The sequence below is a fragment of the Serinus canaria genome, chromosome 5 (assembly GCF_022539315.1).
Source record: "Serinus canaria isolate serCan28SL12 chromosome 5, serCan2020, whole genome shotgun sequence".
NCBI lineage: Eukaryota > Metazoa > Chordata > Aves > Passeriformes > Fringillidae > Serinus > Serinus canaria.
Genome location: NC_066319.1, coordinates 50475128 through 50498092, shown reverse-complemented (window position 1 = coordinate 50498092; position 22965 = coordinate 50475128). Strand labels below are relative to the sequence as shown.

General features: G+C 36.4%; 1 protein-coding gene across 5 annotated transcripts in view; it reads right to left on the bottom strand.

The window, feature by feature from the left end:
• The window catches only part of WDR25 (WD repeat domain 25), a 64324-nt gene that overhangs the window by 27791 nt on the left and 13568 nt on the right, over positions 1 to 22965 (bottom strand). For all 5 annotated transcript variants that reach the window (XM_050974835.1, XM_030240046.2, XM_030240045.2 and 2 more), the window contains one exon: positions 3178 to 3325. In XM_050974835.1, coding sequence (XP_050830792.1) covers positions 3178 to 3325 — 148 coding nt within the window. The remainder of the gene's footprint in view (positions 1 to 3177; positions 3326 to 22965) is intronic.

The following is a 22965-nucleotide window of genomic DNA, read 5'->3' as shown; positions in this document are numbered from 1 at the left end:
GGTAAATACTTCCTGATCTGGTCTGAAATGATGCTGAGCTTCTTTGCTGCTGAGAACACTCCTGATTCATATTCAGCACCAGGACCTCCAGGTATTCTTCTGCAAAGTTTCTTTCTAACCAGTTTAGCATCAGCCTGGTCTGATGCACAGGATTACTCCATTCCAGATGCTGAACTTCCTGAGATTCCTATCAATTCTTTTTTTATCCTTGCAGTATCTTAGATCTTTTTATATGTAAGAACTTTCATTTCACACACGTGACAAGGGCAAGAGGTTTGATGGTGTAAAACTGCAGGATAACATATCATGGATGTGTCTTCTGACCTTATATCAGGATTTTTCTGCCAAAACCAAAAATTCTGTTTCATGATTAATGAGATTTCAGTGTTTGCTTCTATTCTGATGTTGTTCAGATCATAAAGGTAGGAAAAAAACCACTCCAGAAGATGCAATATATCAGGACATGAAGTCAAATATGAAGTCCAAACTGAAGTCCAATCTTAGAAAGAAAATTTCCAAAAAAATTTATTCTAGTGTTGTTTGTTAAAAAATTCCTGACATATTCCATTGAGAAATATCTTAACTAGCCTTCATCAGACCCAGAACAATTAGCCAGACTACCATTTTAATTTAATAGGACAGAAACTATGTTCCCAACAGAAAATGACAAAAAATCCCCCACAGCTCAGCAGCTCAATACCATGCATTTACTAAGCTGTATTTGCAACCTTTCCTAAACTTTTTAAGTCATTCTATATAACCCTTAGGTTTCTTTTAGTGAAGGACATGCAGCAATTTGTATGACACAGATGTAATATATAAAACATATACCAAAAACAAAGACAAGAAAGATTAGATTTTAGGAAACTACTGGGAAAATGCTGAACCAGAACAAAATATACAAGAGCATAGAGCCTGAAAGAGAGCATTATTATTTATAAAATCCCACTGGCATGCATTTACTACATTTAAACACACTGGTAGTTTACTTTCCATTACTAGCTCACTCTAGTAATGGAAAGTAATTAGGACTGAAGTCCAAAAAAGTATGTGAAAGTCCAATGTGAAGGAACAGTTCTAACATCTATCTGAAGTTAATCAAAGAAGAAATCATCTCAGCACTGATGAAGAGTGAGGAGGAATGAATGATTCAGTGAACTAATGTAAATCAAAATCTTATAGATGCCTTAGTGTTTTTCAAATGGAAATGAGGCTTTTTATATCAAATTGATTTGGATTCCAGAGGCAACTGCTTGCCCTGTCTCTCTGAACAGAACTGACTGAAATGTATGAAAAGAAGAGTAACTTTACAACAGTGAAGGAGCTCAGAAACTGGCTTGCATACATAGAAAATCAGACTAAAATTTGATCACTCCTATTATGCTTTTCCATATGTGCTGTGAAAGTCAGGTCCAATCACCTGACTGCAGTTCAGAGGAATTACAAGGAATTCTGTGTTCTTTAAATAAGACAGTAATGAATACCTGATATTTCCAGGTATATCAGCATTAAATTCACACATACAATTTATTTAAGTAGCTAGAAACACTCTATAACTCATGAGTCACTAAGGAAAGAACCATTTACAAACTTACCTGCTTTGACTCTTAGTAAATATATTTTGCTATTCTTGTTATTTCCTAGAGAAGTATAAATGAATCACTATAATCAATCCATACTTCTGTCCCATTACTGGTTAGTTAAGCTGAAGAGATGTTGGAAATTAAAGCATATTATTTAAATTATGTATCTTTGGAATTTTCCCTATGATTTTATGAGATTTTTCCCAGAGTAGCAAAAAATTACTCAGACACACAAAATCTATTCAGCTGCTATAAACCCCATGACAAAGATAGTCATTCCATTTAGAATTTTTAACATTACAGACAAAAGCAAATCCACTTGAATTAGTAAAGATTCATTTAAAGATTCAATTAATAAAGATTCATTTATATGTGGGACTAGAAAGATTGCTGTAGAAGTCTGACAAATTAATGTCTTGGTATACTAACCTCATGTACTATTACACCAAGTATATAAAGCTCCTTTCCCCATTAAAAAAGCTGATTATTCTCAAAACATCAGTATTCTGTAACATATTTTACATTCCTACACAGCTCCCTTCCAGCCATTATTGTATTCTGGTACAACTATTGTTGAAAAAAAGAAATTCTTGGAGCATGGAGAAGAACCTTTTTATCATGTGAACAATATTTTAAATTTTTTCTGTCTGCTTTCCCAGTTCCTCTGAATAGGACTTCTGCTTTCCAGATATTCACATACAATGTAGTTCTTGCTTTCATGCAAGAGAAAATCCTCCTAGACAAAAACCACTCATAATTTTTGTAAGGATTTCTATTGTAGTCTTACAAAAAATATTGCACCCTTGCAGGAGTTAAATGCTTAAAATAAACTAAGTGGGAAATGTAAAATTGCATCTCTTCCCTTGGCAATGTCCCATTTTGGATCTAATTCATACACACACACAGAGATGTCCTATAATGCACAGCCCCAGTGAATGCTGCTGATGTTGGAAACATACATTAAGGAGAGAAGGAATATAGCTGACAGAAGCACTTTAGTTTGTGAAGGAGATGTGAGGAGACACAGCATCCAGGAAATTAGTTGTTAAGGTTGCAACAATCAAATCCCAAATCAAATTCAAAAATGAATCAAAGGAACACAAGTTCAGTCTCACGGTTTCATACCAGAATTTAAGTTTCTATACTCCTAATTAAGATCCTATTTAGAAAAAAGAAAAAAAACACCTAATTAACTTCAAGCACAAACTTCAACCCAACAGAGAATGAGATACAAGCCTATGTTTAAAATAAATATATGTATAAATGTTACTGAAGTCAGTCTTAAGAGGCTGTTCAAACACTTTAATGAATGATGGTGACAGAGTATAAAAACACACATTTCATTCCATTCATCAGTGTAGTATCTGACAAAATAAATTACATGTGATTGTCAACTGTAAGATATTTCAGTTTTCTCAAACTTCTCCAACTACTCTTCATTGCCAAAATACATTTTTTAAGTAAGGTCACATTTCAAGAATTCTACCTTTCATCTCTGGATTTGTCTATATTTGAGAAGAGTAAGGCTAGCAAGATCCCAAGTTACCTGTACCCAATAAAGAAATGGCTAGAATGCATTCTTCATGGTCTTTACCTGTTTCTAAATCTGTTAAATGCAGCATGGAATCAAAGCCCCCACTGAGGATCCTTCTTCCACAGGACGACCACCGGGCAGCTCGAACAGCACAGGAGTGACAGGAGTAGGTTTTTAAACAGCAGCCTGTATCTACAGCATCCCATACCTTAAAAAGAATGATAAGGACAACTTTACAAAGAACCACAGTATTTTTTCAATAATAATTTGCTATAGCACATCATTGTATTTAAGAAAGCTTTGCATTCTGAAGTTGTATCAACTTTTTTCCAAGTAATATATTTTAGAAAATACGGCTATTTGGACCTCAGTTACCAAATACAGTTGAAAAAAATTATATATATAATTATATATATAATATCCTATATATAAAATTATGTTTATAATATGCTTTTCATAGTTCTATTTTTGTCATAGTTTTAAGATAAAATTAGAACTTTAGCAACATCTGACCCATATAAAAATCCAGTATGATCAGATCTGTCACAGAAGGCTAAACATCAAAACTATTTTCTTATAAATGTTCTTCTTCAGTAAAAACTGGATTATAAAATATCCTGTGGTTGTACAATATAATACCTATGGAGCTTAAAATGTGAAAAGGGAGAAAAAAAGCAAGATTTTGGCTAATGTATTTTTATCTTCAATTATATTTTCTTCTTACTGGACAAAATGGCTTGCTGACAGTATCATTACTTAATGCATACTCAGAAGACAACATTCCATTAAAGAAAATTATTTTTTCAAAAGATTTTCTATCATGAAGCAATGCAAAGCAACCAATTATCATTAATTACTTGACTAGCCAGTAAAGACTGAAACCATGAGGGCCATACCTTTAGTATTCCACCCTAATCACAAGTTTAAAAAATCAGGGAAATTCTAATATTACACTGCTTTTGAAAGTAAGTTTCTCTCTTTTAATGAGTTTTAATGATTGTTTCAAGTTTCACAGTATCAAAAAAGGGTTAATTATGTCTTGGAGGGATTTTGGTACGAGGATGCTAATGAATGAATCAGGATGAAAGGAAAAACAGGTGGTACAAGCTTCCACTATTTTCTGTCATGTTTTAAGATTAAGTACAAAAACTCAATTTTCACAAGAAAGGTAAAGTAAAGCAAGTCTGACAGCACTTTTGAGTTTATGCTTCATTTAAAAAAAGCTACATAACTGGAAATAGCACACCCTTAAAGCTGCACATTTCCCTCCATTGTAGGAACTGGAACAAGTGATCCACTCTGTGGATGAGATCACTGATGACACCCAAGGGACAATTGACCAGGTAACACATTTCTCTCCACTGTTTTACTTTCCATCAGTTCCTTTTTGCCCAGCTAATGGTGGTGTTGCAATGCTTTCTGAAATTAGAGTTGCATGGGCAAGGCAGTTTTGACTGAGGAAATTCACTTAGTTTGCTGCCCATTAATGTAAACTTTTAATTACAGAACCAGGTTTTGAGGAAAAAAGACCAAGAGTTCAACAAGCACTTAGGGGAGCATCTTCCCTTGTCAGATCCCACTTCAGTCCAGTGTTTCTCCCCCTGCTCCTACCCAGCTTCATCAGTTTCCACTGGGCATCATGATGAAATGCTCAGCCAGGCAGTGAATGCTCAGCTGTGACAGAAGGTGTCTGCCTCAGGTTACAAGCACCAGGCTGTGCCTCCAAGTGACAGAGATGTTAACCATGTTATGTGCACAAATGGACAATCTTCTCTATTTCATTACAAAGGAAAAGGCTTCAGATCCTATCAGAGGATCACTGCAAAGCCACCATCATGTCTGCATTTCCTTAGGGAGCCCCTGAAGTGCTTCCCCATTCCTGGGTATTTCCACTGTTCAACCTATGGTAAGTGAAAACAACGTGGCTCATGGGAGAGAGAGTTCCACTGTGCTCTGTCTAAAGTTGGAGAGGAATTCTGCTCAGCTGCTGGTACCTGCTCCCTACAGGCAGCCACCATCACTGAAAAAAGGAGAGGCTGCAAAAGGATGAGTCCCTTGCATTTGAGTTTGCATCTCTCTGCCCAAGACTCAGATGTCAGATCAGCAGATTCCCCAGGTGATGGGCATTTCAGGGTTCCAGTTTCAACTGAGAGAGTCAAGTGAGTCAAGAATTTGTGTGGAAATAAAGGCCTTTCTGGGCTTTATTCTTCACTTCTTCCAAATTCTAGGAACTAGGGCCATTAAAGCTTCCTATTCCAAGTGACTGACATTGAGAATCTTGCCTTCTTTGGCAAAAAAGGAACATTAATTACAACCTCTTTACCAGAAGAGGATCCCAAACATATTCTTCTGAGTGGCATCTATACATGAACTTGAAAAAGGATCTGTTTTCAGAACCAGTCTAAGACTGAAGATAAAGGCCACAACACCGTAAATCTAAGAAGTCATGGCTTCAAGAATTTCAAAGTATTTTTCTTAATAAATTAAGTGTCTTAGAACTATTTTTAAAATTTCACTTAAAATACCAAAAGTTGCTAACTTTAACCTGGTAATAAATACCTTTACAAGTAGCATTTGCAGAATAAACTCAGATATTTACATGGAAAAAATGATCATCTTTGGTACAGAATAAATTACTTGGGCATGGGAAACAGTTCACTGAAAAATACAGAGACTGAGATATATATATAAATCTTCATTCAGAGGCACTGAAACACATGTATCAAGTATTCTAAGACTAGAAATTATTATACATCTGCCAAAGCAAGACACATTTATATGAAATTATTTTTACCAAGAGATCAACTGCTTTAAGTGTTGTAGCTTGAGTGCAAAACTCAACTCTCATAGAAACTCAGTATTATTTCTAGATTAAATACTGAATTCTCATTAAACCTGACGCTGTTCCTTTATCTTGTGACGACCATTGTGATTTTAATTGCTGAGCTAAAAATTTAAAAGCACACATTTCATCCTGCTACTCTGAAAATACTAATTTTTTGCCACACACTCAAGCAATAATGTTATACATTAAAACAGTAACCAATCCATCCTTTCCCTTTATAAGAATCACAAAAACAATGAAATATTTATTATTAGAAAAATAACACATATTATCATATTGCCTCCTCTAAATCTACAATTATTAACTAATTAATTATACAGTATTTGAAAGAAATAAACAGCCAATACTCATTTCTGGCATAAAGGTATCATGAAAACTTTTATTTTTTCCAATTTAATTTAAATTTACTTTAAATTATCAAACTGGTTCACCTTTCACTACTATTTTTTACTCTTCTGGGCTTCACTGTTTATAATACAGCATTTCCATTTCTTTTCCATAAATTGTTTTCATTTCATTTCCTCTCCCATTATATAAATTATGATGATTACATAGTTATCTGCAAGGATTAATGTATGGGGCCAAAATGGCAGGTACAAACAGCAAAGTGACAAAATTACACTAGTGATTTCTTTACAAAAGCAATTTTCCTTTTACTTTCTCTGAGGCACATTGTAATTCAATTGCTCTTTCACATTCTCCATAGCATTTGGAAATAAAGGCTTCAGAAGTTGTTTGCTCTCCTGTATAGCCTAGAAATGCTATGAAAACACTGTAACATGTATTTGAGGTAACATAACCAGACCTCCTTGCCCCTGAGATTGGAAGTTCACAAAGCACATAAGCAACTACACAATGTAAGAGATGAGATTTATTATAGATATGTTTCCAGATCCTATTTTCTGCTTTCAGGAAAACAGCCTTGGAAAATAAAGCAGTTTGGATTGAAGATAAAAACTTTTGGTAAGTCACAGCAAGAAGCAGGAGAGGGTAAGCACTTGATACTCAAGTAAACAGCAGTCACAGAATAATGCTCTGGGGTCTGCTGCACAATCAAGCAGCTCATAAGGCACAAAGAAAAGGCTTTTATCTTACTGATCATACAAACTAGGGATTTATTCCCAGAAAAAACACGACACAGTAACATAAGCAGAGGAACCAAAATAATATGAGAACTCATCAAGCAGACCAAGAGTGATAAATTAGGAATTGAGCACATCCCTTTCATTGCCATGCTATGATTATCCATGATGCACTTGCCTCCAACTTAGATTGCAGAAAAGAAAACCCAGCAGCCTGACTTTCAGAAAGAGAAAGGTGCATCTATTCAAGCAGGCAGTCAGTAATTGCACAGTGAACCTGAGAACAATGATTCAATTGTGATAAATTAGAGGTTGGAAGCAAGTGAGGAATTAAGTTGTATGCATTTTGAATTTGCATGCACAGAGGAACTACAGCAGAGCCAGTCAAGAATACTAAACAATAAATCAATTTCTGGAGCATGTGTACCACCAGAATTAAAAAGTTTTTTAATGGATGGATCCATGTTCATTTCAATATAACATCCATACTAAGAGAATTCTTCCCTCCTCAATTTAGCCAGGTGGTGCCAAGTTCTGTTACCAACTTCCTCTGTCAATGGCTCCTAATGAACCACAGCAAGAAATCATTTCATACTTGTCAATTACTATGAATATAAACGTGGCATTTAAGAAATAGGCCTGTTCAAGGATGATGTGGGATAGTACTGAATTACAGGATGCATGAAGAAATTACCATGCTTTGACTAGAATAGACTCTGTTCCATTCCTCAGGCTGCTCCACAGACTTCTGAATCTGAAAGGACATGAGCCTCCCCTGTGCCATTTTTTGGAACAGCACTGCTCCCTGATGTGTCTCAAGGAGACAAAACCGATTCAGTTTTTTACTTTGTTTTTTAACTGCAGAACTGAATTCAGGTCTGAAAGATAAGCCATAGCTGCTAACATGCACTTTCTAACAAATGCAGTAGAGAAGGAAGCCCCAAACTATCTACATAAAGTGTCTTTTCTAGTTTTCAAAGCAGGCTCTGATCTGTACTTTAAAAGGTTCTTTGAAAATCAGTGGGCCAGAGGGCAGAAATAGTCTCATGGAAAAATTATAAAAAGGTATCTCCTGCTATTACTACTTCAGATCCCCAGCTGGATGAGGTGCAGCTTTGGGCAGGACTGCAAGAGCTAAAAGTGCCCCTTGGTAATCTCTAACACACAGCAATAAGGATAAGGGGCTACACAAGGAGGTAGGTACATTCTTTTGTTCATGGAACTGAGACAAGAGAGTGCCAGGAAGGGAAGCAATAAATAGCCAAACACTAGAATTGCTAGGTCTGCCTAAGCCTCTCAAGCCACGGCCTGACTACAAAAAAGTCTGATCCTGTATGTAATATATATAAATTCCTAAAGTAACTACAGGAATATTTAGAATATTTTATGTTTGTTTCAATTCATGTCTTTTTAAAATGTTGAGCTAAATAATACCGTTGTGGTACAAAGCAAAATTTGTTGAAAGAACTACAAAAGAAATCACTTGGACTCTTTTGTCTAAAGCTGCAGTTAAACCATGTGAAAATGAAATTAAGCTCAAAACCCCCCTGTGAGCTAAGGTCACTTTGTGTATAACCTTCAAGTGCTAATAAACTTATTTTCAAACAGTTATGAAGGATGTAAATAGATGTTCAGATTGTTATATGGACTATGAGTGATGACATTTTGAACACACCAACTTAATTTTTAAACCAACTGTCCCAAAAAAAGAGTTTTTCTGCAGGATTCTGTATAGCTAGATAAAGCTAACACATTTTCAGATGTGTTGAACATTTGTTTCAGGAATGTTTAAAGTGTTCTAGGGAACATATTTTAAATGACATCCCTTTTCCTAATCTAGACATGGTGTAAGAAGTATATATCAATGCTGTAATTTGAACATTTACATATTTCCACTAGTTTTCTTCTTGCAGCAGCTGTAACTCAAAATGCAATTATCTTACTAATCTGAAGGGAAGAATCAACTTTATTATTGCTTTAATATCTGAATAAAAGAATAAGAATTTATATTTGGATAGCTTATTACTAGACAACCCTTACTACTGTAGAAAGTAAGAGAATGGAAAGTAGAAAAATGTAATAAATTCAATTAGCTGAGACAGCCAGCATAAGGTCTAAATTTGTTATTTTTGCCTTAAAAATTTTAATATTAAAATGTCACAAGTGTATTAATCAAATCAAGGTAATGAGATATAAAATCTTCTCTTTTACAAAAAAAAAAAGAAAAATTAAAAAAAAACAAAACCACAAACAAACAAAAATGTCAGAAACAAAACCAAACTAAACCCCAAAATAAGCATATAACCCAGCATATTAGACATAAGATAGTTCTAATTTTGTAGGGGGCCTTATTCAGACAGAAGCATTATAAGTTATAATACTTGTGGCACACTAGTTGGCACTACTACCAGAAACTACTCAGTGGTGGGAAAACTGATTTGTACACATGTCAAAAAGCTTTAATCCTAGAAAATCCAGCAAAGGTTAAAGTAAAAGCACTACATGAGCTTAATGCCAACCAAGCCTATGAAACACATTTCCAATTATTTGGTGTTTTATTTTAATCTTCCCTCCCACAGAAACTCAGCAGCCCTTTCCCCAAGGAAGGCTCCATAATTGTTAATTGTGAAGCTTTTTTTGGGGGGGTTTTCCCATTAACAGGAAAATAAAAACCCAATCAAAAGTGCACTTTGAGCTGCCAGCTTCCTATAACATGATTTAAGAAAACACTAATGGAAGAAGATAAAACATTGACATTTTCAGTTGGCAAAGGAGAGGCAAGACAAAGAAAATAAAATTCTGTAAAAAGGAAACAAAAACTCCACACCACTGTGGCAAGAGCTGCCCATCTGATTACATACAATAAAGAAACATTCTTGGAAAAGCTTTAACCAGAGCTATTACACCTCATTTAAATAGACTTAACCATTCCCTACTTCAAAAGTTAACCTGTATCATGAGGAAAATCAAATCAACCAAGGAAAAATGAAGACATAAATAATTTTAAAGTATAAAACTATCTGGGGTTTTGCCAGTATAAATAATTAATGTTGCCTCTCTGGGAATCGTTCAAGTCAAAATTGGCAAACAGAACTCTTCAGAAAGAAGTAAATTATATTTTTAAAATGGTAACAGTAAGACACAGAACAATACTGACATAAATATTTCACAGACATTTCTGTTAAAGAATTTGCAAATTATATAGTCCCATTGTATCAAAAGTGTCCTCAGGACATACTAATCTCATCTGTAAAAACTCTTTTTTTTAACCATTTGATTCAGAAATGGAGAAAGTAAAGAAAACTTGGACTCTGGTGAATTCCTATTTCTTGGATGTCATCTGTTGTGAATGCTAAGAACTGGTCAGAGAAGAAAGTCAGATAAACTTCCCCAGGCATTGCCCTGGTAAGTTTTGGGAAAGTTCAGAGAAAGAATTTAACAATCTCTAATCTTTGCAGCTGGTGCTTTGAAGGTGCAGTTTATTTGGAAGAGGTGTACAAGAGGATGTTGTTCCTAATTAATGGTGTGAGGGATATTGATTAAGGACCAATCAGGTCCAGCTTTATCATAACTGTCTATAAGAAAGATATGAGTCTAATAAACTTGGTTTTGCCTTCTGAAGACACAGGAGTCTGTGTGTCCCCTCATTCACCCATCCTTAATACAATTCATGCTGGAATTACAGGCAGAAAGATGAAATGGACAGCTGAGACCTTATTTCCATTCAGTGGTTTCAATGTTCTTTTCCTGTTAATTATCTGCAGTTTCTGGACAAACAAGCTCAATCCTCCAGTGTTTCACCACCCTCTCAGAGGGAGGCCAGCACAGGCAGGGGTTGCACAGCTCCTACACACAGCTGGTGTCTGGATGAAATGCTGCCAAACACCCATGAGTAACACATGCAAGGATGCAGTAACACGGACTAGCAAAATACTAATAACAGATTCAAACACTTGATTAAAGTAAATAAGTGCTAGAATATTCTATAATTATTCAGAAGTAAGCCCTGCTGCTCTTATAAACTGAAGCTAGAGATTAGAATGAGTTTGTTTATAAAGAACATTTGCCTAAAATTAATATCTCTATGATAAGAACCGAAATACTGTTGAAGTATAAACAAGTTCAGGGTGAAGTCTTGAAAATAAAACCATGTTTGAGGGGGTTTGGGGTGGGGTTTTTTTTTGTTTTTTGGTTGCTTTTGGTGTTTTATAAATGTGCTCCATGCCACAATCATGGGCCATTTCATTGTTTTGTAGCATTTCCAGTGAGCATCTAGTTAAGATTTGGCACCAAGCTTTGAGTTTCAGGGGCACAAAGTTTACTGCACTGCAGTATGTTTGGCAGAGAAGTTTGTTTTTCTAAACAGAGATGAGGGTTACAAGTTTCAAATATGCATTTATTTTCAGCAACACAATGTAATACAAGGCACGTTTGTATTGAGACAAGAACACATCACAAAGCAACAAAACCACTTTAAACAAATTAAAATCAGCAGGAGCTATTTATATCTTACTTGTTTAATGAAGAGTACCAGCAGCACAGGTTCACCCCCACTAAAATAAAAAAATATTGAAACAAGATCAGTAAGATGATCTTGCCACTAAAAATACTTCCAGGAAAGTGGGCAACTGAAGAGAAGTACTAACACAACTCAGAGTTCCTTAGATATAATCTGAATTTCTCTACAGGAATTACTGCCACTCCAGCAAGGGAATGTAAAAAACTGAGGAGACATGTTGAAGAACCTAAGAACTATCAAACTTTGTCAACTATAATCAAATTGGCAAAGACACAGAGGGATGTGAAAAAGCAACCTAGTTTCTGATAATAAGTATAAGAGCTTTAATTAAAATGTCATGTAGAACCTATAGCATAAAACTGTTCAAACACAGCCATCATACAGTTGCTAGCATTTTTATTAGTTACATTTCTTGACAGTATTAAGTTGCAAGTAAACTGACATGCCTATTTTCATTACTTTTATGTATTTTTTTATATATTGGCAAGTGAAATCTTCATAGTTCTAGCTTCCCTCCTTGGAACCAAAATATCATTAGTAAGAAAATTCTCCTGAAACCATTTTATTTTCCTTTAAAAACTTCAGGGAAATAAATTACACCGTTAGCCTTTCAAAACACATTGATTCCTTCTACAAAGCACAGATTTGTTTGTTGGAATGTTTTAGACCACATGTATCATTTTAAAAGACTAGAAGACTGCAGACATTCACAGAATAAAGTCTTCACTAAATGAGATCAAGATCTCTGAACACATTGATCATTCTTTTGACTTTTATTCTGGCAGACAGCTAATTTTCCCAGTTCTCCTTTGTTCTTAAAAAGCAAAGACTCCAAAGGAATGGAGATGCAATAGGTGTTAAGAGCAGCATTCTTTCCCCTATCCTAAGGTTTGGAGAAACACTTTGCTTTTCATTGATATGACACCACTCTAAGTAGAACCCTACTGCCTAAGAGTCCTTTAAAAGCCAGCAAGAATTGTGGGACGGCAGCAGAGCTGGCAGCAAACACCCTTGGGCAGAGGTGTCAGTTCAGCATCCTCTGTACTGGCACCTCCCTTCACTCCTGGCTTCAGCACAAACTCTGCAGCACCAAGACCTCAAGTGGAGATGAATACATCAGTCACATCACACAAACATGTGCCCATCCTTCTAAAAGGCCTGGAAGATGCAAACTCTGAAAACTACACCAATTTAGATACACTGAGAACTGCAAAAATTTGAACATATATTAAGGTGTAGGACCCATGTTATCTTACTTTGACTTTGGCTACATATTTTAATGTCCAAATGAATCAAAAATGCAGAGCTGACCATGACAGCTTGTGGTAGGATTTTGCCTAAGCTATATCACACAATTAGAAATAGGCTGGAGTCATCTTTACCTTCAGAAGAAGAAACATCAGAGCTCCTCTGGCAGTTGTACAACTTCAACATGTTGATTTGTTTCCACAGAAATAGCCTTATCCTGCAGTTCAGAAACAGGGGTGGAGAGAAAAGATGGCTGCAAGCCCACTGTTTGATTAACTTCTTGCAGTAAAGGTCTTGAAGTAAAAGCAGGTATTTTCCTTTACCCAGAGCAGAATACATTTTGATAAATACAAGCAGTTTGATTATTTAAGTGACACTGAGGATAATTCTATATTTTAGTTGTGTAGCAGAGATGACTTTGTACTGAAATCAGGTTAACCAGAACAACAAGAGAGCACCAAAAAAATAGACAAATTATTTGGATAGGTTTTTTTAAATTAAACTGAAAATTTTAAATTGCTTTGAAGAATACACCTAGCCTGAAGGCTACAGGGACAAACTTTGGCTGAGGTCTTCTCAAGATTTTTCTGCATAAGATGTTATTTAGCAGGATGATGTAAAATATAGGGACCTCCATTTGTTCTAGTTACATTAGGGTCACCGAGACTGAGAATTTTTTCTTGAGGAAACATTCTGCTTTACTACAATTGTTTGTGCCATTACTGAGTTATTATGATGCTTATGTGTCTCTAAGCACTGGGGAAAATAATGGGAAAAACATATAAGCTTATGGTCCAAGTGACAAAGGTCTCTCAGTGCAAGGTTTAGTCTCTTCTTCCCTGGAACAAACTGTTCCTTGTGCTCTGAATGTTCTGCCTTCTAACACACACATCCAGTTGCTGCATGGGAATGGGAAGTGCTGCTTCCTATGTAAATTAAAGAGCCCACAGACAGCTCCTAACACCAGGCTGCCTCCCAGAATCCTGAATGACAATTCCTCACAGGGAGATCTCAACAAGATCCAAATCTCTTCAGCAGGAATTCCTGCTCAGGTGGGTCTCCACTGGATGTGTGAAGGTAGATTTTATCTAGTATGAAGTCTGTGAAAAATATTGTTAAGCCTTGAAAGCTGAGGAGCATCAAAGAATGAGTAATATGGTGAGATTCAAGTGATTTATTATATTGAGGACAGTTGCATTTCCTGGCCACTCATGAGGAGTGTAGGAGGCAGATGCCTCAAACACATCAGGATTTCTCAAAGTTATACATCTGACCCCCAGGATATTCAGTGCCTCCTCTAAGATCTGCTGACTCAAACAAAACAATTTGCCCCATAGATGGGGATGGCCATCTAGTGTGCAACAGTGCACACACATTAACTCTCAGCAAATTCCTGACTTTTAAATGTAATAGAAAAAATCCTGCTCTGACACAGTTATCTAGAAAAGTTCTAAAACAACTTGCCCATTTTATTTTATTTTTTTTTTCTGTTGTTTTTGCAGTTTCCCTCCAAGCACACAGCACAGTTCAGTTTTCTTCACTCAGCACAGCCATCACCATAACTCAGCCTTGGCCCTGACGTGGAGCCAGGCACAGTGCAGGGCTGTCACCATGTCATGCTTACTGTACCAACACTTGCTTCACCTTCCCTTCCAGCTTTCCCACGTGTTATGTTGCTCATAACAAATACATTTCACTTCTACATTTATCTCCAGCATTTCCCACCCATTCCCACCCTTCATATCCATGTGTCTCTACACTAAAGAGGGGGATGGGTTGGGTTTGTTTCCCCCACCAGCATTACTCCATCTGTCTCAGGTACACTGAAACTTGACTGATTCACACTAATTTTAGCACAGATGAACAACATTGGCTGTGTCATGCTATTTTCAAGCATATTCCTTTTTCAAATGAAGTGAATACAGCAGCTTCTCTTCACCAAGCAATTTACACAGAATCAACATGCCTCATTAGAATACTCAGATTTTTATTTTTTCTTTTAGGGAACTCAAGTATCTACATATTAAAAGCTTTACATAAAACAAAACTGACCAGTTTTTGTTATTTCTCCTTTGCATATCCGTGCAAAACACTAGACAAAAAGGGGCCTGCCATTCATGTGACAAATAACAGAAGATTGCAAATATGTTTAATATTCTTTGTAATATAGCTCAGTTCCTATAACATCATTTAGATTGCCCTACGGAGTTTCTGTACTTTGTACTTTATAACATTTAATCTCTCTCCTGTGAAATCTTGAAGAACAACCTATTCCATAAGTCAACCCAACAGAAAGTTATTGACAATGATTTCACGAAGAGCTTTGTCCCAAAGGGCATTGGTAGGTAATTTGCAAATCTAATGTACAGCTAGTCAGCAGAGGGTTTTCAATGCTCACTTGCATTCCCACAATGTGGCACAGTGATACAGCCTCCCGAAGTTGAACAAAAGATTTTTGATTATGTTTTTCATCAATACAAAGTATAAAGTTTGCATCAAATTTTAGAATTCAAAAAATAGCCTTAAAAGAACCACTACTTACTTTTTTTACATTCTGCATAAGACTTTGGTAAATAGGTTTCTCTTTATTAATAGGTCGGGGGCTGTTTATTTCAACAAGAAATTTAAAAACATTAACACAGACACAATATTCATTCTAAAAATACAGGATTTTTTCTCTCAAAGCCAATAAGCATATAAAATTTTTGTACTTGTTTTACCTAGATATCATAAGCTGAAGAAAAACTACAGCAATTTAAGACACAAGAAGCTGTACCTCAAAGAGAGATTATTACTGTAGTCCAAATGTTTCAAAGCTAGTCTCCAGATGTAACCAACCTTTTAAATTTAACTAGGAGTACAGCTCAAATGAGAATTACTGCTACACAAATGTGGGTGGAAGCATCTATAAATACTCAGAACTTTACATGTTAAAAAGTATCTACTATGCTCTCCAGCAATAGTTTAGAAATAAGGCAACAACCTTGCATATTTGTTGTGATTTTTGTCATATTGTAGAGATTGTATCACTAACTTTCCTTTTACAGCTGGTGTTAGAGCGTGCCTTTGCAACTGGAAATGAAAATAATAGCTCCTGCTAAAACCCTAGGGGCAGATTAAAAACTTTCTCCTCTGCGGACGTTGACTTGAAACTATGAATTAATGATAGAATTATCAAGGAGCAGATATGAACATACTGACACTTGCAAACATTGCCTAGCATTTACACAGGATCCAAATAAGGTATTTTTAACTAGAGAAGTAAATGTAATATTTAGTTGTTGTAAAATACACACCACTGCCCTCCCCTGTTTTGCTCTAAAGCCTGATGAACACACTTCCTTTAGAAAGCAATAATGCATAACTGTTGTATTCTATCAGTAGGGGCAGCCTCTGGTTACCTTCCCATAGTGCAAACCTACTTGATCAGCACGTCGGTGCAGTGGTACCATGAGAAATCCCAGTTAAAATCAGCCCAAGGAAATACCTGTGTATCCCAGCAGCATCTCACCAGCCCCACTGAGCAGCTCTGACACCCAGCTGGCTCAGTTGCTCTGGGCAGCACAGCCCTGAACATGCACCTAATCCTAAAGGTCCACCACAGGTCCCAGAGAGCTCAGCTCCTTGGCACCAGTGCAAAACAAACATTTAAACAATGCAGCCTCGGGTGCAGCATTTCTCACTTCAGCAGCAGTGCAACACTGTGGGACTCACATTCTCTGAACCTGAGAGAAGCAGGGAGAGAAGCAGAGAAAAGATTGATCAAAACAATTCTTATCTCATTTGCTGCTCCTGTGTTGAGCCAAAGTAGAGTGCAGTATGGAGATGGTTTACCCAAAGTGATGGTGGTTTGTTTCCTTGGCCTATCAGGGCCAAGCACGTGTGCATTCTGTCAGTCAGCAGGCAGTCACGAGATTCTGGGCAGTTGAGTTGAGTTGGGTGCTTGTGCAGATTCAGTTTAGATGTAATGTAATATAGTGTAATATCATATAGAATAATATAGTATAATAAAGTAATTAAATAGCCTTCTGATATCAATGGAGTCAGATGCATCACTTTCTCCCCCACTCTCTCCCCCAGGGGTTGCCCTGATTTACTATATAACACACCTACAGCAAGTGTTACTTCACCTAGAAAAATTTCATTGCATTTACTTCACTGCCATGCAGACTTACAGAATGAGGAATTTCAATATTTGGAGTTAATGCAGATATTTGGGGTTTGGCTTACTTGAAAATTCTAGCAGCACTGTAGACTACTATCCACTAGCACAAATTTAAAGAGACTAGTGACAGTTTTGACCAACGTTTTTGAGAGTATTTAAATCTATTTAAGCACATAAATATGAACGATTTCTAAAATAAATAAGAAATGTCAGCAGCTGAATATCAAGTTTTTGATTATGCAGACTCTGTACTGAGATACCCAAGAGCAGGTTTCTCAAAGAAAATAAGAGCCTTTCATGTATAAAAAGAAAAAAGTAAGCAAAAAATGTTTTGTTCCAACCCATTTGGCATAGCAGACACATGGGTGAAAGCTTTTTGACATCATTACCAGACCATTCAGTCAGAATGGTCTGTGACATTACCTAAATACTTAAAGTCAAAACCTGGTGGTTGTGAGAAGCTCTTTTCTCCAAGTCATTCTACAGATGAAAAATTATCACTGGGAAATTTCCCCAGTGAAGTCCTTACCAATTTCAACACTATTTTCACATAATATGTTGAAGACCCTTCCACAATCAGATTCACTTTATTATTTAAGCTTCCTAATACTCAATGTCTCCTCCATTTGTGTTGCCATCATTAAAACACTTCTACTACTTGAAAAAAATATTAATCACTCCCCTTAGTTATGCCTTCCTGTACCTGCAGTTATCTCCACTCACTCTGAACAAAGATAATTAGTTATCTTCAGTAATCTTCATGACTGTTTCTAAAATTTGGTAGCCTTTCTTCCTGTTCTCCAAACTAGTCTGAAATTGATGTCTGAGAGATCAAACATCTGCTTAGCATGTTGTAAGTGCTGTCCCAAATTAAAAACTGGAAAGTATTTCATGTACTATATAGAAAAATATTATTCTGAAATGTAAGCTACAGGTTATTACCAGGATTTCAATGGGCTCTTCTTTCACATAGGTTCATGAAATGTGCAGGCAAAGAGAACAGGCAGATTGTAAGTAAAAGTAGTTGACAACAGAGATTTTCTGCTAATTTAAGGCTCTTTATAGATTTATATATATATATATATATATTTATATATTTAATATACATACACACATACACATAAGCACATGTAAAGTGCAGAGCTGCAAAGAAGGCAAAAGAATGATTCACTATTGAAGAAAGATTTATTTTAATGGAAAAACCTTGAAGATAATCCTTGGATATTTCATTTAAGTTTCTACCTGAAAAGCAGAGAAGAAAGATAGAAGAGGGAACCTGGAAACAGAATATAGGGAAGATTTTCTAGGATCTATGAGGGCTTTTTTTGGTTGCAGCGTAAGCTCTCTTGTGCTGCGGAATGCTCTCTGCCAAGAAAAAACATCCTTAGAGAGAGAAAAGCATACAGAGCATAAGTGCTATGACTGAAGAAAACCCTTCTGGTATTATCATAAGCCATATTTCTTCAGCTGAAGATGTCAACACACCTTTGTAACACCTCATGATGGATCTAGCCTGCCAGTCTAATTTGCTACTTCTTCTCTTTTCTTATGCTGCCAAGGGAAAAAAAAATCAACTGATAGCTTTTTCTAAAAAAAAATATTACACACATCACAGTTCAGGTGTTAAAAACCAAATGGAATGAAATAACTGATTATCTGTGCTGCAGTGGTACAGGCAAAGAGTACAGAGGGCCTAAGCAATTGCAACACTTTCCGAATGATTTAAATAAAATTTGGATTTTAAACTGATATACCTTTAGAAGCAAAATATATTTTTCACAGTAGGCAAGAGATTCCAGAAACATAAGTACTACCTTGAGTAATTATTGTTAATTAACTAGCAATGAGGCACTATTTCCAAATGTGACATTTAAAGCACATAATGTGATTGTGAATATTCACAAAGATAATTAAGTTCATCTGCTTCAAGTCCTTGATTTTAGCACATCTGAAAACACCTCTTAAACTATCATTAGACCTGTAATCAAGTATTTTGTTGCTCAGGAAAATTGCATACCTTTGCTTACCTGCTAATATTGGGATATGTATTCAAATGCCAGTACATGGCTTTTGATAAGAAACTCTCCTTCAGGCAAACGCCGAGGAGAAAAAAAACACTAATTCTGATTGTTTCCTCAGAAGGGACCATTAAAAAATAATTTCTCACAACATCAGATGGAAACAAAACCAAAAATTTCTGAGTTTCCCTAACTGAACTCAAGGTCACAAGACTGATGTGAGCCATACTTGATTGAAAATCTTCATCATCAAGTCAAAGGTACCCCCAATGCACATACTGAGGATACTATTCATGTTAGGTTGCATCCATTTCTCTACAAAAAGAAAAATGCAACCAAATTCAGGGATGAAATACAATGTATAACATAAAAATGTGAAAATCAGAAAAGGCACTGACTTCATTCTCTTGGAAAAAAAGTTTTAACCATTACTCTCTTCAGAGGCAGAAGGAGTCTTTGATCACCAACTCTGATCTTGGTCTTGATCAAGACCTTCTTGGAGAAATAAATTCTGAAAATAGGAAAAAAATGACCTCAAGAACAGAATGTCAGAAGAGTCATGACTTGGTGTTTTGTCCTGTGTTCTTTTAAGAGTAAAGACAGCTTCTCTCCACTAGAAAAGAGATTAATTAATAATGTGCTCCAAGATGGAGAAGAAACATTTAGACAGCGTTCTAAAGTACAAAAGGTTAAATTTACTCTATTGCTCTCCAATTATTTGACATAGAGGATTTTTAATCAGTCAAAACAACAGTGTGAATTATTATGTACTCTAAGGATGTCCTACTGGTTGGTCTGTATCTCTCAGCCCTGGTTGAATAGCAGTTTTTTTCAATGCCAGAAAACTCTTTTTTGATCAAATTTTTATCAAGGATTATGTTTGAAGAGCAAAATAAGGCAAAATCCTTCTAAAAAAAGAAAAATTAAATGTTCTTAAGGTGCATAGTGCCAAGAAACTCCTGACCTTGTCTAAAAGCCAGTTCCTCCTGCTGCCTGGCTGCATTAAGTGTAGATTTACTGTTCTACTCCGAAGTCCATCGCAAGCACTGGCAATGCCGACTGCCAGGAGAACAGAGGGCATGAGACACTCTGTGCCACAGGTCATTAACCCCAGCCAGCACCCTGCTCATACCAGCAGCCAGCTGGACATCACCCAGGGGATGTCATCCTCCAGGAAAGTGTCCGTCCATCCTCAGCAGAATGGAGAACACCTGACCCCAAACACAGCATGCATCTCATACAACCAATTCCAGGCTTGCAAATAACCTCCTCAAGAAATCTACATGTTACCCACCTTCCCCAAGATCTGTTTCCTTAAACTATAAATAGACTGAGAAAACAAGAAGAAAAAAATGTTCTACAGTCTCTGGAGATGAACAACAGAGAGAATTATGAACATGTTGCTGCACACCTACCAAAGATATGACTTCAGATGAAAGTGATCTTCAACCTAACAAAACAATAAAATCATAATTGTAGTTCTCTTACAAGTGCTTAAAACATGTTTCAGACAAAAGCAACCTACTCAGGATAATCCAAAAGAAGAAACACAGGAGGAGTAAAACTTACTATAGATCTTCTTTTCCCTTTCCTTCTTCTGTGCAAGAACATCCAAATGCTGTTGAAACACTTTCTTCCAGTCATTTAGTAGTGACCTTTGGCAATTTTCATGAGGAATTATTCTGTTCCTATATAAAGTGGTCAGCAAAATAAAATTGGCTGTGAGAGTTCAGACTACACTAAACACTGCTACACCAGCATTGCTACCACCAAGTGTAACAGGTTAGTCCTAAGGCAAGCCAGGTTGCCAAACTGGCATTAATTGAAGGCCAACTGCTCCAGTGAACATCCTCAAAGCTACTGGACATTTTAAATCCCCCAGAGCAGTGGGTTGCTTCTTTTTATTACAAAACAACCAAGGAATAGAAGGAATAAATAAAAAGCAAAACTATGCCATTGGTATTTTCTCCTATTATATTTGTAAGTATGACAAAATAATGTCTTCAGACATTTCAGGGGAATGAATATTTATGTTTCTGATGCTCACCACTGAATTTACAGCAAATTAAGAGGAAAGCAACAGCTTAAAACATGTTTTTCAATTGAATTCATCTGCTCTGCAGAGCTGGCATGATGGTATTAGACCATATGCACCATAACACATAGATTATTGTACACTGTTTTTGCAAACCATTCTAAAATCCAAATTAAGTATCCTCTCAATTATTGCAAAGATTTGTACCAATATAATATATGGGTATAATATATCTATGTATTAGGTAGCCCAAATGAAAAATCAGAAATTCGCAGCAAAAATATCAAATAGTTGAGCAGAGTCAGACCAAACAGCAAGATTCATATCAACAGAGACTCTGATGTTTTAGTCATCTGTGTCAATCAACCTTTTTTAGCTAATTCCCACTATTTACAAGAGAGATGGGCTTACCAAATGCTGAGTAACACAGCAAGCTGACAAGGAAAGAAAAGAGAGAAGCTAGGAAAATGAAAAGAGAACCACTATTTTTTACTCTGAAGACAGGCAACCTTGACATTACAACACAAAAAAAAGCAATTTGTAAATAAGTGTACACATTCAGATATTTAAAATCATCAGTTATCACGGACTCTATCCTTCCCAAGAGCAAAGGGTGTCTGCCATGCCATCCTTGTCATCCTTTAACATAGCATGTTCTTTATTGTGCAGAAAGATTCTGGGACAACTACACCTGAAGCTAATCACAAGTTGTCCATTGACTCTAAGGAATATGCTCATATAGATCACATTCTCAGCCAGCTAAAAGTTATGAGAGTGACTATGTTCTCCTGTAGCTACAAAATAGCAATTGTACATTCATGCTGGGCAGACAGTGCAAGAGAGTAACTTCCCACACACACCAAAACAAAGTGAAGAATTCCCATCCAGTTTGCAGTTAACCTTTAAGTGTTTTGTGACTAATCACTGCACTATGGCTAACCCTGTGGATGTTCCTCAAATGGCAAGTTCCTGGAAAACGCAGAAGTGTAAAGTTACAATTTCCTTACAAATCAGCTACTGATTCAAGCTATAGTTTGTTCTAAAATATGAAAAATCAGAATTATTTTAGCATAAGACAAAACTAAGTATAGTGAAGATACTTAAATCCCCACCTCTGCTGAAGATTACATATTCACACAAATTTACTTCAGATACATCAGCTACTCCACACACAGCAGTGGGTGTGTTTGGGATGACATGGTTCAAGCAGAGTGGTTTGATGCACATATTCAAGTAATTAAAGAGAAACACACATGTAATGACAGGTAGCTATTAAGAATTACTTTTAAACCACTAAATTCCCAACTGCTGCCCCCGTGTGGGAAAAGAACATGGCACAAATGTGGCAGCTTCTCATCAGCTTCAGAATGCAGTGCAGTGTGTGTGGTAGTGTGTTAAGAATAACACATGTGTGCTCACAACACCCAAAAGCACAAACCCACTAGTGGTTCCTAGCAGACAGTACTCATGCCCAAAAAAAAACTTCAGCAATCAAGATCTTACCAGCAGGCAAAGGAGAACTTCAAATGTACTGCAGCTCTCCAGGAGATAATTAGCTAAATTACTATAGCCATTTATTAAATAATCTGGTTTCCCCTTCATCTCTATGAATCATATTCATTAGCATCAATCACTTCTTCAAGTCACAAACATTTATGCTCTATTAAAAGCAGGGATTCCTCAGAAGTGCTAGACACCTCAATTTCAGACTTACAGCACTTTGGAAGCAAATTGCCTCAAGTATCCTCAGTTCCTACAGGTAAGGAAGGACTGGCTACCTTCACAAGCATATCCCACAGACACTTGCATCCCACAGATTTGGAGCATCCACTATTGGTGTAAGAAGCACTGCTCTATTCACAACACAAGCCCTAGCAACTGCTCTCCCAGTCCCCAAAACACTGTGTGTCAACTCCTGCTGGCCTGGGACTTATTT